Source organism: Neolamprologus multifasciatus, unplaced genomic scaffold (genome assembly GCF_963576455.1).
Source record: "Neolamprologus multifasciatus unplaced genomic scaffold, fNeoMul1.2 scaffold_32, whole genome shotgun sequence".
Classification (NCBI taxonomy): domain Eukaryota; kingdom Metazoa; phylum Chordata; class Actinopteri; order Cichliformes; family Cichlidae; genus Neolamprologus; species Neolamprologus multifasciatus.
Window position 1 is genome coordinate 5,218 of NW_028181993.1, and position 16,348 is coordinate 21,565.

At 41.9% G+C, this 16,348-nt stretch overlaps 1 protein-coding gene across 8 annotated transcripts; it reads left to right on the forward strand.

The window, feature by feature from the left end:
- Window positions 1–768: 768 nt before the first annotated feature.
- On the forward strand, window positions 769–13,011 carry LOC146490295 (uromodulin-like). Of its 8 annotated transcripts, none has more exons than XR_014872841.1 (8): window positions 778–1,510; window positions 1,612–1,857; window positions 1,940–2,102; window positions 3,713–3,799; window positions 4,933–8,174; window positions 9,361–11,204; window positions 11,666–11,753; window positions 11,852–13,011. XR_014872841.1 is itself a non-coding variant. In XM_085153354.1 (5 exons), exons 1-4 carry the CDS (start codon window positions 1,395–1,397, stop codon window positions 3,797–3,799), a joined length of 612 nt encoding a protein of 203 aa, XP_085009480.1. In that variant the 5' UTR covers window positions 769–1,394; the 3' UTR covers window positions 3,909–4,586. The 8 variants fall into 8 exon arrangements, 1 of the variants encoding a protein (XP_085009480.1); XR_014872839.1 differs by having other exon boundaries at window positions 9,361–10,061; window positions 10,181–10,261; window positions 10,617–13,011; XR_014872837.1 differs by having other exon boundaries at window positions 9,361–11,753.
- The last annotated feature ends 3,337 nt before the right edge of the window (window positions 13,012–16,348 follow it).

Below are 16,348 nucleotides of genomic sequence, written 5' to 3' on the forward strand. Positions count from 1 at the left end.
TGAAGACGTTTCACCTTCATCCGAGAAGCTTCTTCAGTTCGAAGGTCAAATGGTGGAGAGTCCCAGATTTAAACCCAGTGGGAGTATCCCCCCAAAGAGGGACAAAGGACCCCCTGAACAACAGTAGGCTACGGACAATCTTAGTTTTAGATTTTAAATAGGCTGTATACATTTCAATGGGAGCAACAGGACGGTCAAATATCGCTGATTTTACTAGAGAGCAGGATGGATTGTAGGGTAGCAAACATCGTGGGAAAACACGTTTTCAACACTGCAGGTTACCTGGGTGTAATGTTTTTCAGCTAAAAAGAAACATGGCCTGACTCCTACCTAACTATATAAAGAGTAACTGAAGGTTAAATGCAGCTAATATGTCCTGTTTTAAATAAGTTTTTCTTCATAGCATGTTGACTGATTTTTATGGGTTTTTTTTATTAGACCACGAACTGTCCACTAAACCAGATATCAAACTTTTTCCACTTATCCACTGGTGAAAATTATGGTGAGGAGCTCGGCCATCAGGGAGGGGCTAAGACTAGAGCCGCTGGTCCTCCGCATTGAAAGTCAGTTGACATGGTTCAGGCATCTTACTAGGATGCCTCCTGGGTGAGGTTTTCCGGCCATGTACCACCGGGAGGAGGCCCCTGGGCAGACCCAGGACATGCTGGAGGGATTATATCCATTGGCTGGCCTGGGAACGCCTTGGTGTTTCCCCAGACAAGGTGGAGGAGGTGGCTGGAAGAGGGAGGTCTAGGTTTCTCTGCTTAGGCTGCTGCCCCAGCAACCCGGCACCAGATAAGCAGAAGAAAATGAATGGATGAATGGATACTTTATTTATCCCAGCGCTGGGAAATCTCTTTGTTACAGCAGTTTAAAACTAAATGAAAAACAATAAAGCAAAATTACTTAGAAATGATATATAGCTCATTTCAAGCACAGTGTGTGAAAAATGATTTTAATAAAATAAAAACTGAATAATGTCTGAAAGACTACAAGCACACTTTTACAAAAAAAAAAGCCTCTGTGAATTCAGATACTTACTTTTGTGTTTAATTTTCTTCTCTGACAAAGCCAGTTAACAGTGGCTGCTCTAAGAGCCTAAAGAGCAATAAAGGTGAAATTAATGTATCAAATCATTTATTTAAATTCATTAAACTAATGCCTTGTGTACGTAAATAAACAAAATAAAGTGGCAGCATGTGCAACTGAAGATAACAGATCACTATTTGTTTTTTACTTTCTAAAACTTTCTATCCTGGGTAAGCCCCCATGTATGACACTTCGGTTTGCTCCCACAAGATGTCTCATTTTTAACACCTACTAAAAACTGTCACACATCTGATTGTGTGACTCTGCAGACCAGCAACAGCCAAGTGATCTACAAAAACACCATCATGAACCAGAACAGCTCCTCTGACATCATCACTCGTCTCGACCAAATCTCCATCGACTTCTCCTGCGTCCAAACTCAGCCGGACATCAAGACTGCCACCTTCAGGATCAGAGACAGGTGTGTGGTGGCTGCTGGTTTTCTTTGAGTTACTTTAAGATGTGAAGCTTCTCCTGAGGTTTGTGAGTCAGAGAAAGCTGAAGTGTGTTTGTGTTCTGCAGCTCTGTGATCCAGCACATCACATCTGGAGTTTGGGATTACACTCTGACCATGCAGAGCTTCACTGACGTCGACCGCACACAAGCTGTGGAGTCCAACACTGAAGTGCAGCTGAACCAGAAGATCTGGGTGGAGCTGAAGACTGACGGGCTGGATGGAGACGTGGTCGTCGTGGTGACCGGCTCCTGCTGGGCAACTGACCAGCCATCACCCGACAGCACTCCGAGATACGACCTGATCATAAACGGGTGAGACAGACTCAGACAGTCATGTGGTTTTGATCTCTCTCATGGACTCCTGAACAAAGTGTGTTTTCCTGTCTGTGAGCAGCTGTGCCAACCCTGCTGACCAGACTGTGCAGGTGGAGGAAAATGGACTGGGAACCTCCAACTACTTCTCCTTCAGTATGTTCCAGTTTACTGGGAGCTCTGGTGACGTCTACCTGCACTGCAAACTCCACCTGTGCCCCAAACAGGAGAGCAGCTGCCTCCCGGTACACCAAACACACACAAACTGAGCTGCATGTGCTTAGCTCTCACTAAAAATACCAAAACTACATCTGAAAACTTTGTTGTTGCTACTGAATTTTTTTTTCAAAAATATGTGACCAACTTTACACCTTCACATACACATTCTAGTTATTTTTATTTTTGATGTTGCTTCACTCTTGCCCATCCTTTCTTCGCAAATAGTGATGTCACGTCTAACACTGAAACCTCAAGGTCTGTGCTGAGCAGAGGGTCCAAATTAATGCCATGTCAAAGCTTGTATTGTTCTTCAGAAAGTCACGTAACCAAAGATAAACAAGGCACTGTTGTCTGAAATGACGTGGCTGCCTCATTATGTGATTTAAGCTATTGAAAAGATGTGGGAATTACAGTTTTGCATGATCTGGATCTGAGGTGATTCTCAGGATTGTCACAAGCAGGAGATTGCAAGCACATTATGGAGCCACCAAAAAGGCAAAAATTATGAGCAGTTTGGGACCATTTTACATAATATCTCCCAATAATTCATTCAGTGTCAGAGAACGGGGCTTTGTGGATCTCCCTTTTTTCCAAACAACTGGCCAGAAAGATTCAACACATTCACACGGCTTCATCACACCATTGCTCTTTGCATGCTACTACTCCTACATTACTTAATTAAAAACATGTACATGTATACCAGTTAAAAAAATGTATTTGTACTCACAGGTTCAATTTAATCTCTAAAATTCTTCCCAGCATTAATGATTTTAGTCATGAGGTTTGAAATGACGACCCAAATGCAGTCTTAGAAAGCAGGCAAGGCACAAAATAAAGAGCTCCTTTAATAATTCTTTGTCAAAGGACATACAGAATACAGAGTGACAGAGAACTTAAAGGCACAGACTAACAGATGCACTGACAATGGAAAAATGGAAACTGGAACTATATAAACAAATATGGACACACTGAAGGCAATTAAGAGAAGAGGAAACATGGGGAACAAGGAAGAGCTGAAACTAGTTAAGTCAAATGATACAAAGAAAGTAAATCTAAATACAAAACACTGGATACTGAAAATTACAAAATAAAACAGGAAGTAACTGAACTGGAAAACCTCTAACACCGCATTAGATGTGCATAGACTTGACAAAAAGAAAACACAGGCTACGCTAATAAATACCAGAACACGAGTAAACGGAAAACCAAATGACAATCCTAACAGAATTCAGAATACAGGAAGACTAGAACAAACAAAACCCAACTTAAAATAGTACACACTAAAGCTCTAAGATAACAATGAAAAGTACACTAAAAGCTCTCAATAAAAACTAGACAACTCCAAATAACCCAATAAAAACCAACAGACCATGACTCTTTTAATGTATTATTCCATAACTTAAGTAGGATGTCTTAGTTTCACCACACTCCAATATAACTGGGTTTAGCCCTTATCTGTTTATTAAACATTCTTTTCATTTATTCTTCTTGCTCTTTTTTAAAAGCAGAATAAAACATTAAAATGAAAGGATTCTGACACAAAAGCTCAAATGCTGGCTCTCAGCAGATTCAATTCTGAATGAAAGGATCAGCGTTGATCTTCTAAAGTCTGGACTTTGTCTCTCTTTGTCTTTAGACTTGTCCTGCAGCTGCTCGCAGACGCAGATCTGCCAGGTCCAAATATGAAGGTGAAGCCTTCATCAGCATGGCCTGGACTCATTAGGTAAGACACACTCTGCTGTTTTCAATTACATCATGTTGAGACCTGTGTTGAGAATTTGTGGTGTTTATGAGCGAGATGATTAAGACAAAGAAATGCCTCAATTTAATAGAAACACATCAAACCTCACCGATGGAGGCTGAAAGAAAACCTACAGAAATATTACTGATTCCAGGTATACTGTTCATGTTCTTGCACTGACTAAAAGCAAATCTAATGTTTTTATTACTCCCGCTAAGTCTATAAACTTGCAATCTGATGAGTTTGATCTGAGTTAGTAAAATGTCCTAGTTGGTCCCCTGTAGCCTGACAGTCCAGGATCAGGATGAAGGTCCATGTCAATTCAATTCAATTCAATTTTATTTATATAGCGCTAAATCACAACAACAGTCGCCTCACGGCGCTGTATACTGTACAGTAGATCCTACAATAATACATACAGAGAAAAACCCAACAATCAAAGGACCCCCTATGAGCAAACACTTTGGCGACTGTGGGAAGGAAAAACTCCCTTTAACAGGAAGAAACCTCCGGCAGAACCAGGCTCAGGGAGGGGCGGGGCCATCTGCTGTGATTGGTTGGGGTGAGAGAAGGAAGACAGGATAAAGACATGCTGTGGAAGAGAGACAGAGGTTAATAACAGATATGATTCAATGCAGAGAGGTCTGTTAACACATAGTGAGTGAGAAAGGTGACTGGAAAGGAAAAACTCAATGCATCATGGGAATCCCCGGCAGCCTACGTCTATTGCAGCATAACTAAGGGAGGATTCAGGGTCACCTGGTCCAGCCCTAACTATATGCTTTAGCAAAAAGGAAAGTTTGAAGCCTAATCTTGAAAGTAGAGATAGTGTCTGTCTCCTGAATCCAAACTGGAAGCTGGTTCCACAGAAGAGGGGCCTGAAAACTGAAGGCTCTGCCTCCCATTCTACTTTTAAATACTCTAGGAACAACAAGTAGGCCTGCAGAGCGAGAGCCAAGTGCTCTAATAGGGTGATATGGTACTACAAGGTCATTAAGATAAGATGGGGCCTCAAATACAGATGATGAGCAGACTCATAAGAAACCAAAGGGATTTGACAGTGAGGACATGAGTGTTTTTCAGCAGTCACAGTGTGATCTGGTTTATCTTCTCAGGTGGTTTCCACGGTGACTCGGACTGATTTCAGGCTGCCGACCTCGATGATGATCCCTGACTTTTGATTGGTCCTAAACCAATTCCTGGATGTGTGATAGGTTAGGCTGGCTGCTGTGAGATTTTGTGGTCTCCCACAGCTGGACAAAGAAGCTGTTTTAGTGGAAGTATTTTGAGGGCAGGGCCAAACTGTTGTCTGACAGATTATGATTCTACACCTGATATTTACTGTTTTATTAGTAACTTGGTGAAGGGAAGTGTGTTTTTGATATTTAACCAAATGAATATATTTGTGGTGCATTAACACTCCTCAAACATCAAAAAGCAAAGCACTTCAGGACCTCCCAGGAGGCCTGGACACATGTAGGTTGTCAAATGTATTAGATTTGCTATTGACTACTTGTTTGACTTGTGACCTGCTAAATACAAACACATCTGTGGTCACAGGTCCCACACATCCACAAGCAGTAATGCCTTCTACCAAAGAAGCATTTCTACTTCTCAAGTTGTTTTAGGTGAAGATATTTTTATTCATTTGACAGGAAAATGAAAGGATGGGAGGAGATTTAAGAAAACATTTTTTGGGAGCATAAAATGCTTTATAGGTAATTGATTCTTTACCAGGGTGTAGTATCATTTATTTTCTCAATCTTGATTTTCTAGCTGCCTTTTTGTTTTAATTTGATTGTGGGTGGGCTGTGTTCTGATTTTTGCCTTTAAGTGATCATTAAAGTAAAATCAACATAAGGGAAATAAGAGGGTAGAAAGCTTTGACTGTCTCTAAAGTTTGGATTTGCTGATTAAAAAAGTCACTGGATACAGCACAAAGTGGAGAAAAGAGCTTGAGTGTTTGACAGAGAAAAGGAAGGTAGGAAACCAGCTGTGTGCTGTTGGTCAGGTCAAGTTAGAAAAGTTGGTTTTTCAGTGTGGACAGATCAGTAGGGTTGCTAGGATTTATAGATGCATATAAGCATATAAGTAAAGATAAAATCACTATGTGACAGCGTACAAACCTAACATCAACACCAAAGATTTGCCTGAGCCTGAAACTTCAGCACAAAGTTAAAATGCTTTCTTTTGTTCCTGGTTTTAGAGGCCACACTGAGAATTCTTGCTGAACTCCATTTTTTTGTTGTTGTTTTACTGTTTGCATGAAAGACCAAAAATAAAATAAAAGGTGAGGGTAAAAAAGAAGCTTCAAGTGCTCTTTTATAATTTCCACTTTCTGGCTAAGGAACTATTCAGCCTGAACTCCAGTAACTGCTGTTTTGACAATGATTTTCCATATGATACACGACTCTATTCACACTGAGTATAATGCAGGTTTATGCAGACTTCAAAGTCAAGCTCATGCCACAGTCCCAGCAGATCAGCTCATCTCTTTGCCAGCATTAACTGGTAAATCAGAGAAGACCCAGGAACTTACAATCACAAAGTGCAGAAGGACAGAAACTGGACAATGACCAATTTTAGATATTTCTTTCTGTTAACTTTTGTTCCTTTTGTCCCCATGAGTAATTTGTACAGAGCATAACGGTAAACCAGAGTTTAAACCAAAACAAGTCATTCTCTTTCAAATATCAATAAAAACTAAAAGACAATAAGAGACCAAACCTCTCTCACATGGACACATGGACCTTATAAATAGGCGCAAACTGCTTTAGCAGGGTTTCTGCTGTTCTACAGCCAGGCTGACAGATGGTTTATTCACAGGGGTGCACATAAGTGGTCCGTAGGTGCGCATTCGCTGTCAAAATAAAAGAGGCGCACCAGATAAGAAGTTGCAACAGGCGTTTGCGTCCATATAAAAGGCTGTTTTTGTCCACTAGAGTGGGATTTTCACAGCATATTCTGCACCACATCTCTGTGCGTTCATCGTTTGTTTGAAGCCAGCTCACCTCCTGCAACCACTTTTCCGAGAATACGCGCTTCTTTTGCGGTTCCTGCTGACATTTCTTTGGAGGTGGAGGAACACCAAAGTAATTGCTTAAAGGAGCTTCTTCAACATCTTTAAGAGTTCTAAACAAATGTCTGTCCTCCTCCAGAAAATCTTATGTACGCAAACACGCGTCTCATTTTGACAGCCTATGCGCACCTGAGGACCACTTATGTGCACCCCTGTTATTCATCATCCAAACATACTGGACATCTTGTAAAAGACAACTTTGAAAATCCTTCAGAAAGAACTTTTTACAAACAGTTATCTGTTTGTAAAGGGAGTGCAAACAGGTTGCACTCCCTTCATCGTGGAACTTCACCTGCCTGCCTCCCTGCCAGGTCCGTTTGCGTTTAGGTCAAAAAATCCTTGCAACAGTACACATACAGAAGGTGAAAAGCTGGATTTATGCACACAGCGCTGCTGCTGTCTTCAGCAGGAGCAAATAGAAAATTGTACTGAGTAGTCAGTATAAGCTTTTAGTGATATAAGTTTATTGATGATAGAATACTGCATGATGACCTTTTTCTTGTTTAGAACTGATTGTTCTTTATGAAACGTGTTCGGATATTTGTATCTGAATCTTTCTACAGCGATAGTGAGAAGTTGAACAAGCTGTTCTGACCTTGCACACACACACACACACACACAATCACATACGCACATGCTCATGTCACTGAACGAATGTATTCATTTCTCTTGTATAAATAAAGAACGCAGACGGTGACAGAGCACAAGCCCGTGAGTGTCTCTTATATAATAAGTGTCTCTTATTTAATCTATATCTGTGGGCCAGTCGGCCTCTTGTGTAAAGGACACAGTGATGCTGAAGTCAGAAGCTGTGGTCAGTTCAGTCAGCCCAGGTTTCAGTATTCATGACATGCCTGAGGTCAAATTTGACCTCACTCCCCCTTAGTCAAAAGAAATAATGAAAGCGCATGAAAAAACACCTGACTTAACTCTCTGTGCTTGCATTGAGATGGCTCTCAGGAAGGGATCAGTGCAGCACTGTCCCAGTGACAGTGATGTAAGCTGCTCATCATTGGTTATGGGTCAACAACTGCGCCAAAGGCTAATTACCACCTCCATTCCTGAAAAGCAGGAAATATATGAATGATTTTGAGAATATATGTATTCTGCCCGTTCCATTATTTTATGATACAGGCATTCATGAACCCTGTCTGTGTCTATCCTATGAATTCTAGCCAAAAGCACCTGAGAACATGCACATGATGCGGTGAGCAACCAGTGTGCAGAGCACAGCGATGAAGACAGAGTGGAGCAAGTTTCAAGCTTCTGACGCTCCAGGTAACTGCACACAGATAACCTGAGACATGTGTGAAGCTTTCAGTGGGTCTGTGTGATGGTTTATTGGGTAGAAACAGGCTCCAAACCACAACTGTTTCATACAATTATATTTGGCCCCCGAGATAAGTTTTACAGCTTTCCTAGTGATAAAAACCTCCTTTATTGTAATTCATGCTACTGTTGGGATTAAATGATTTGAAGTGCCTCAATTCTGCCATATAACCATATAGTGTAGTATTAACTGGACACGGCCCTGAAAAATAAAGGCATTAGACCAAGTGTCCCTGGAAGTCAAACGCTGCAGACTCTCACTCACGCTTGCCTGGGAAAAAGTAGATAAGACGGGACCATCTCTGGTGGAAAGTTACTGACACACTGTTTAGACTAGAGTGAGAGAGCTTCTGTAATAAAACTGTCAGGGGCGCAGCAGCATTTTGAGATCAACGTGTCGTGCAGGACGCATCTCCCTCCTAGAAGTAATAAAGAGTTAAATGGTCTACTGAGCAGTGTTTTGTCTTCCATCGGATGCCTCGGAGGAATCAAAGGAACTCGGTGAAGTGTTGATATTTAACACTACACAAAATCATCAAGCAAATGACAATTAAATGACAGAAAAGTTTTTACTACAGAAATTTCTGTGACTACAGTTTAAAAAACCAAAGGAAAAAACTGCAGTGTGAGCAATGAGCTGTCAGGGCTTTTTTCTGTAATTTTACACATTTATTTCTTACGATTTAAGCACAAAGAGCCGTAACAACAGATTTCTGTCTTTGTCACAGCAGCTTTTTCTTTATCATGTAGAGTTAAATATGTCACTTCTTTACACAGTAAGGGGAGTTTCACTGGTCCGGCATACAGTGGGCTGTATGTGGCCCGCTATGTAAAATGAGTCTAAATCTTCATGGTCTGAGAGATGTAGCCCACAAGAATGACTGAGGAATCAGGGCTGGGAGGAAATCGGCCCTGGCAGTTTTGGTCTAGGTGGCCGATCACGATCGCTCCAGAAAAAGAAAGAAATATATAATAAATAAAATAACATACAGTGGTGTGAAAAAGTGTCCCACTTAAATGTTTCAGATCATCACATTTAAATATTACACAACAACAACAACACAAGTAAACACAAAATGCTCTTTCTAAATGAAAGTGTTTATTATTAAGATAAATTAACTGTGGCGTGTCACAGACCAGAAGATCCTCCAAAGCCAGACATCATGCCAGCATCCTAAGAGATTCAGAAACGAATGAATTGAGATCTGTCAGTGTGGACAGGGTTATAAAGCCATGTCTAAAGCTATGGGACTCCACCAAACCACAGAGAGAGTCATTATCCACAAATGGAAAACATGGAACAGAGGTGAACCTTCCTCGGAGCGGCCGGGCATCCAGCCACGACGCATCCAAGAGGTCAGCAAACAGCCCAGAACAAAGAGCTGCACGACTCACTCGCCTCAGTTAAGGTTCATCACAAAGGGGAAGTAACAAAGTACAAATACTTTGTACTCTACTATACTAAAGTAGAACTTTCAGGTATCTGTGCTTTACTGGAGTACTTTTTACTTTTCCTCATTACATTTTAAACAAATAACTGTACTTTGGACTTCTTACATTTTCTTGTTACTTTTGGTTCAACAAATTTGCAGAGAGTTATTGTTTCTGTCACTCTGAGCGTACAGCCCTCTTTGAAATAATCACCAGGGGACGTCACATACAAAGAGATGACGTGTGCCACAGTAACAGGTCCAAGTGGGCCGCTGTGTGGTTTGGTTTCTTTGGCACAGCTCTGGAACGACTGCAGGTGTCCATAAGTTGTGGCCGCGGTACTTCAGCATCTAATGAGCCCTACAGAAGACGATCGAGCATAAAGGGAGTAACATGTTGTTGCAGGTAATTTCAACTGCAACGTTTCTATCAGCCCAACAAACAACAGCAAACACACAAGCTGTTGTTGTGCAGTTTGTCTCACAGTGTGTTGCAGCTAAAGGTCCAGCTGTTGTATTTCACAGGGACAGAAACGAGTTTGAGATAACTTCACTCAGAGATGGAGAAAGAATACAGGACAGGAAGAGGAGAGCTTATATTTAAAGGTAAGGACTGCTCAGTGGCATTTGATAGAAACTGAAAGCTTCCATGGAAGTCCTCATGTTCTCATATTGTGAAACACGCTGCAAAGCAAACTGTGTTACTTAAAGAGCACATGAAAGTCCTCTGCAGGTTAGTGCAGGATTATCAGGTTAGTTTACAGTAAAGAACTGTGTGCGACTGACGCACAATGGCTGTGGTGCTCGTGGTCTGTTACATCAAGAGTAACAGAGATGAATATGAATTTCAGCTTAAATGTAGAAAAAAGACGGTGTAAACAGCGTCCTGTCAGTGTAGAGGCTGGAAATCAGCCAGGACAGCTCATGAAATACCTGCTGATTATCATCTTGTTGATTTCAGTTTCTACAAAGAGCCACTACAGCTGATTTTAGCTTCCCCCACCTGCTAAATCACACTGTAAGATGGAAACCCTGCTGAGCAAAAGGAACAAAGGCTGCTCTCAGTTCTGCCAGAAAGCATCTCCATGATCCCCGAGACTTTTGGGAAAATACTCTGTGGCCTGTTGAACTGTCTCTGCTGCTCGTCTGCAGAAGAGTATCTCAGCCTTCCACACAGTGAGCCTTTTCTCCTCATTCAGATTGTATCATGGACTTAAGATCTGTTGTTTGATCTTTTCCTTCCACCTCTCTGGTTTATTCTCACTGATCTCACTTGCTGCAGTGACTACAATAAAAACATCCTGTTTGTGGAACAGCACATATGTGTCTGATCACTCTGCACTGCACGCTCAATACAAATCTCACCGCCAGGAAGGACCTCAGTCACAAAGAGAAAACCTCAACACATAATATACACAAATCCCAGCTGTCATAATGTGCACCAAAAAGGGATTAATCCTGTTTTTTCTCAGTCCTTGCAGCGCTTTCTGTCACCTAGAGCCAGTTAATGTCTCCAGACCAGCCCTAAAGACGTGAAAATGAATCCACTGTGAGTGAACACATGTCATTGTTTTAAGCCCCACAGATACAATCATAGTCTAACTGTACAATGCAATGTAGTCCAAATAATCCAGCACATATACAGCAGTGAAGAGACAGAGGGGTGAGTGAGCAGGGACCTTTCACAATGCTGCATTTTAGTTTTTACCTTTGGCAGAATCGCACTCTTACTTTTCTGTGTTCGTGTATTTGAAGTGAAATTAAAGCTAATTAGAGCTTAATGGCAAGAAAGCAAAAGTGGAAAGTGCTAAAAATAGAGAATTATCCTTTTAAGTGAATCTAAATCTTTCCCTTCCTCTGTCTAAAAGAAGCTTCATCTCCTCTCTCTGTTTATACCAACTCTACTGTCTGACTGGCTTTTGGAGACTCAGATTTGAAGCCAAACAGAAAAATCGATGTTTTCACTGAATGTTTTCTAACAGTAAATATTTGTCAAACATTTGTTCCCAGTTTCTGTCTTTCCATGTGTTGTCCCTTAATCTGAACTGGAACCCAATGAAGCAGAGTGTGATCACCTCCTACGAGCCATCCTGTCACAGTGAGTGGAAGCTGCAGTATCAGATACTGGCTCTTTGTCATTTACAATGTGAGCTGTTCATGGTGGCCTAAACAAACTGTGTGCTCCTGTTGTTAAAGGGAATCATCCTGCGAAGCCACAAGTCAGCGTCACCTCTGTTTCCTGCTTGTCCAAAGTGAACAGTCATGAAAAGATCAATTCATACAGAAGTGAAGTGCAGTGGAAGCAGCTAGAGCAGGGTGACCAAAAGTATTTATCATGATATACATTTGAAAATTTGTGATAACGATATAACTGACATGAGACAAAATACTTTACAACTCCACAACTTTATTAGTGTAAAAAACCATCAATGTATTTTCACTTCAACAAGCAGCTGTTTTTATCTGCATTAAAGTTACATAATCATGTAACAGTGCAAATTCCTCGCTGACAGTTTAACCAAAAGGCATTTCCAGTGGAAACTGGCCCACATATCCTCAGCATAACCATGTATAATATCCACAAAACTTAAAAAGAGGTTAAACACACACAATACGGTAATATTATGTTGAAGCACAGTACGTATCACTCCGCGAGGCTCCGCCTACGATCGCCGTAATGCTCCAACAATCCATCAAGCGGTGCGGCTTCGTAGCTTAGCAAAGTCGTCCTGAAACATTTGACAGATTTTCGAGCGCCGTGCACATAAAATCGTCTCGAGGTCAGTAAACACAACCAGAGTTCATACATAAGGCACACAGGATTATAAGGGGCTCTGTCGACTTTCAGAAAAATCAAAGGATTGATTTTAAGTGCGCCGTATTTTCCAAACAACACGGTAATAACGACGGCCCGCTAGCATGCTCTACCAAAAATAGTGCTTTGTTGTGTATCTGACGGACGAAAGCCAAACCAGTTCCACACCAGTGAAGCTGCAGCATTTTTACAAACCAGTTCCGGTTCATCTGTTTCATTCAACGATCTGCTTTCGCTCTTCTCATTCTCCGTCGCTGCCATGCTTTTTCCGCCGTGTGCGTATGAAAACAAAGGCACTGCGCATGCACGTTTTACCCATATTCTATCACCATATCTCATTTTCTTATCGTTGCCCAACATTATACCGGTATTACCGTGAACGGTATGATATGGCCCAGCCCTAGAAGCAGCAGGATCAGTCATGGACGCACGAGTTTGTTTGTTTTGTGGCACCAAAAGGGAGCCTGTAGTGACTGGAGCCCCACTGGATCATCACCAGTAGGAAGAAGAAAAAACAACCACGTGGAACATTTTTGTAGAATCGTTGCAAATTTTCCAGCACACACTGGATGTGATCTGGGAATGTAGTTTCTTGTAACGTGTACTCAGATATTTCTGCAATACTTATGTAAGAATGCTGTTTGTTGACTTCAGCTCAGCATTCAGTACAGTCATTCCCTCCAAGCTGATCACCAAACTTGTGGCTCTTAGACTCAGCAACTCCATCTGGATCATGGACTTTCTGACCAACAGACCCCAGCATGTTAGGTCAGGCCATAACTGCTCTACCACCATCACACTCAACACTGCACTCCACAGGCTGTGTGCTGAGTTCCTCTATGACTGCAGACCTGGGTATGGATCCAACTCCATCATCCAGTCTGCAGATGACACCACGGTGACCGTCTCATCAGAGACAACGATGAGTCTGCTACAGGTAAAGCACCTAGCTGTGTGGTCTGACAATAACCTGCTCCTGAGTGCCAGCAAAACCAAAGAGCTCAATGTGGACTTCAGGAGGGAGAACAGAGACCCCCATGTCCCCATCTACATAAATGGCACAGCTGTTGAACGGGTCTCCAACTTCAAGTTCTTGGGGACCCACATCTCTGAGAATCTGTCCTGGTCAACTAACACCTCCAGCCTGGTCAAGAAGGCCCATCAGCGCCTCTTTTTCTTTAGGACCCTGAAGAAGAACCACCTGTCTGCTGACATACTGGTTAACTTCTACCACTATGTGATAGAGAGCATCCTGACCAACTGTGTCACAGTCTGGTGTGGGAACTGCTCTGCTGCTGACCGCAAGGCACAGCAGCGGGTGGTGAAAGCCGCCCAACGCATCACGGGGACTCCGCTTCCTGCCATTGAGGATGTCCACAGGAAGAGATGTCTATGCCGAGCACGCATCATTCCCGGGGACTCCTCTCATCCTGCCAATAAACTCTTGTCTCCTCCAGAAGGTGCTACAGGAGCCTTCAGACTAAAGCCAGCAGGTTTAGGAAGAGCTCCTCCCCCACAGCTGTCACCCTACTGAACTCAGCCCCCGCTGAGCCTTTCCATCCACACTCACTGAACCCTTCTACACTCCTCCTCCCAGTGACCATGATCATTCTCAACATTCACCACATGCTCACATCGGTTACTGCTGTAGTTTTAGGACACTGACAGAGTCTCTGTTATAGTGACTATTATAGTCTGTTCAGAGAGCTACGCTTCCACTGCTGTAGATATATTCATAGCACTCTGTAGATCTGTTTACCTCACACCGCTACATCTGTATATATGTAGCACATCTGTATATTTGTTCACAGTACACCTGTATATCTGCCCACCTGTACAGCAATATAGAACATCTGTATGCTGTACATTTGTCTGTAGTTCAGCTGTATGTTTGGTCTCTCTGTTCATAACTATTTCACCATTTATACTACCCTTATCTGTATATATCAGTGCATCTGTATATTTGCTCTTATTGCACTTACTGATAAGATGCAAACTGTATTTTGTTACCCTGTATTTAGACATGCATGACAGTAAAGTGGAATTCTAAATCCTAAACATTTCAACAAAAAAATCACAGCTACAGTTTTTAGAAGTGATTTTTAGAAGGCCAGTAAAGAGGATCCAAATCCACTGAATCTACACGCTTCCTGTTTCCACCTCATCCTTCCAGTGCTCTACTATACTCTGCTCTCTGCCTTTGAACTTGCCTGGGCCAGGTCTGAGTCCAGCTTTGCCAGGTCACATGACACAGGGGTGTGGTCTGATGTCAGCAGGCAGGTCAGTGGAGCCCTCTGGTGATGGATTTATGCCAGTGAAACAGGAGGAGGCCTGAGAACAGACAGCAGGCTTAACAGGACAAAGTAGCATGTAGTACTTGAAGGAGTCCTCACAGCCAATCAGCTCTCAGGAAAATGGAACATCACATACATTTTCTCTTCTTTGATTTTCATCAGTGTATTTTTCTGTCAATATTTCTGCCTGATCAGAAGCTCATAGGCACTTCCTGTCACTCTACAATCAAATAATGTAAAGGCTGCCCTCTCTGCCCTCCCACTAGCTGACCTAGCTGACACAAGTAAACTGTGCTAAGATGCCCTACAAGGTTCTTGGCCACATACATATAGATATACTTGGCTGTAGAAATCCTGCCATGAAGCTCCCAGCGCACATTTTTGATGCTTCTGTCTGTGGCAGAGGAGGTTTGGAGCTCTGCAGAGTCTTGGCGACTTACTGACTATGCACCCCTACCCACATGTATGATTTAGATTTAGACTTATGTGGCAGCTATTCACTGGCCTGACAAAGTTATTTTAAATGATATCATGTCATGAATAACACAAGTTATTTTCCATGAAAACTAAAAGTGGTGAAATTCTCCAAAAACGAATGAGACGTGATGTAATTTGACATGTTTTGTTGTTTTGTGTGTGTGTTTGTCTGTGTGAAGTTTCGATGTGTATTGTTATGAAATAAATATATATTCTTAATTTTTGTTTTATAGAGGCCAGACTAGGAGAACGCCAGTTTGAGCACAATGTCACAGAGTACTGACAGGAAACTGCTTTTGCAGAGAACAGGAAGTTTTAGTGCAGAGCTGCACAGGCGTATTAATAAAATACAGGAAACCAGACAAAAAGCAGAACTAAGTAAACTGTGTGTCGCTGTTACGCAGTGCAGAAATATATATACGGATTTAGCTGGCAAAGAATTCAGCCCTGAGCTTGTGTGTTCGTGTGGCGGGTCTCCATTTTGCAAAAATAAAGATCATTTTTTGAGCTTGACCACTCTGAGTCCAGTCTTTCTCTGTCGCCAAAGAAATTCAAAAGAACGGAATTTAATAATATCTGAAAAGCACAATTTTGAAAACACTGGAAAGACCTCAAGACATTTTTCCTTTACCTTCTATGTAAACAAAAATTTCCACCAAGGCTTTTCAGTGTGAAATTTAGCGTGTAGAGAAAATACCTGTGCCAGGTTGGCTCCATCTAGTGGTGAACATTGCTTTACCACTACATCAGGTGAGTTTTTCTCTGTGCACAGTGACACAAAACTCATTTAACAACATAAACTATTAAAAAAATGATGCAGGCAGATCAAGGCAATGTTACAGATTCAGTAAGAACAGAAGTTTATTCCTTCAAATATGCAGGGCGTCACACTAACACAGCTGCTTATGTCCAGCATCGCTCTGTTATTATCAATTTGATTCAAACGTGTCCAGTTTATTGTCTTAAACTGGCATTAAAGCTTCAGTGAACTAAAGTGGTGCCTCTGAGTCAGCACCCAGAAAGCTCGTCTCTTTGAAAAATGTGGCCATAAATACGAGCGCTGCTGGGATCTTAAAACGCTGGGGCTAAATCCACACCTGAAATCTT

Coding starts and splice junctions, on each gene's coding strand:
- LOC146490295 (XM_085153354.1), top strand. CDS start 1,395: ATGAACCAGAACAGCTCCTCTGACATCATCACTCGTCTCGACCAAATC. Junction 1,858..1,939: donor TACGACCTGATCATAAACGG/GTGAGACAGACT, acceptor GTCTGTGAGCAG/CTGTGCCAACCCTGCTGACC. Junction 2,103..3,712: donor AGGAGAGCAGCTGCCTCCCG/GTACACCAAACA, acceptor CTTTGTCTTTAG/ACTTGTCCTGCAGCTGCTCG.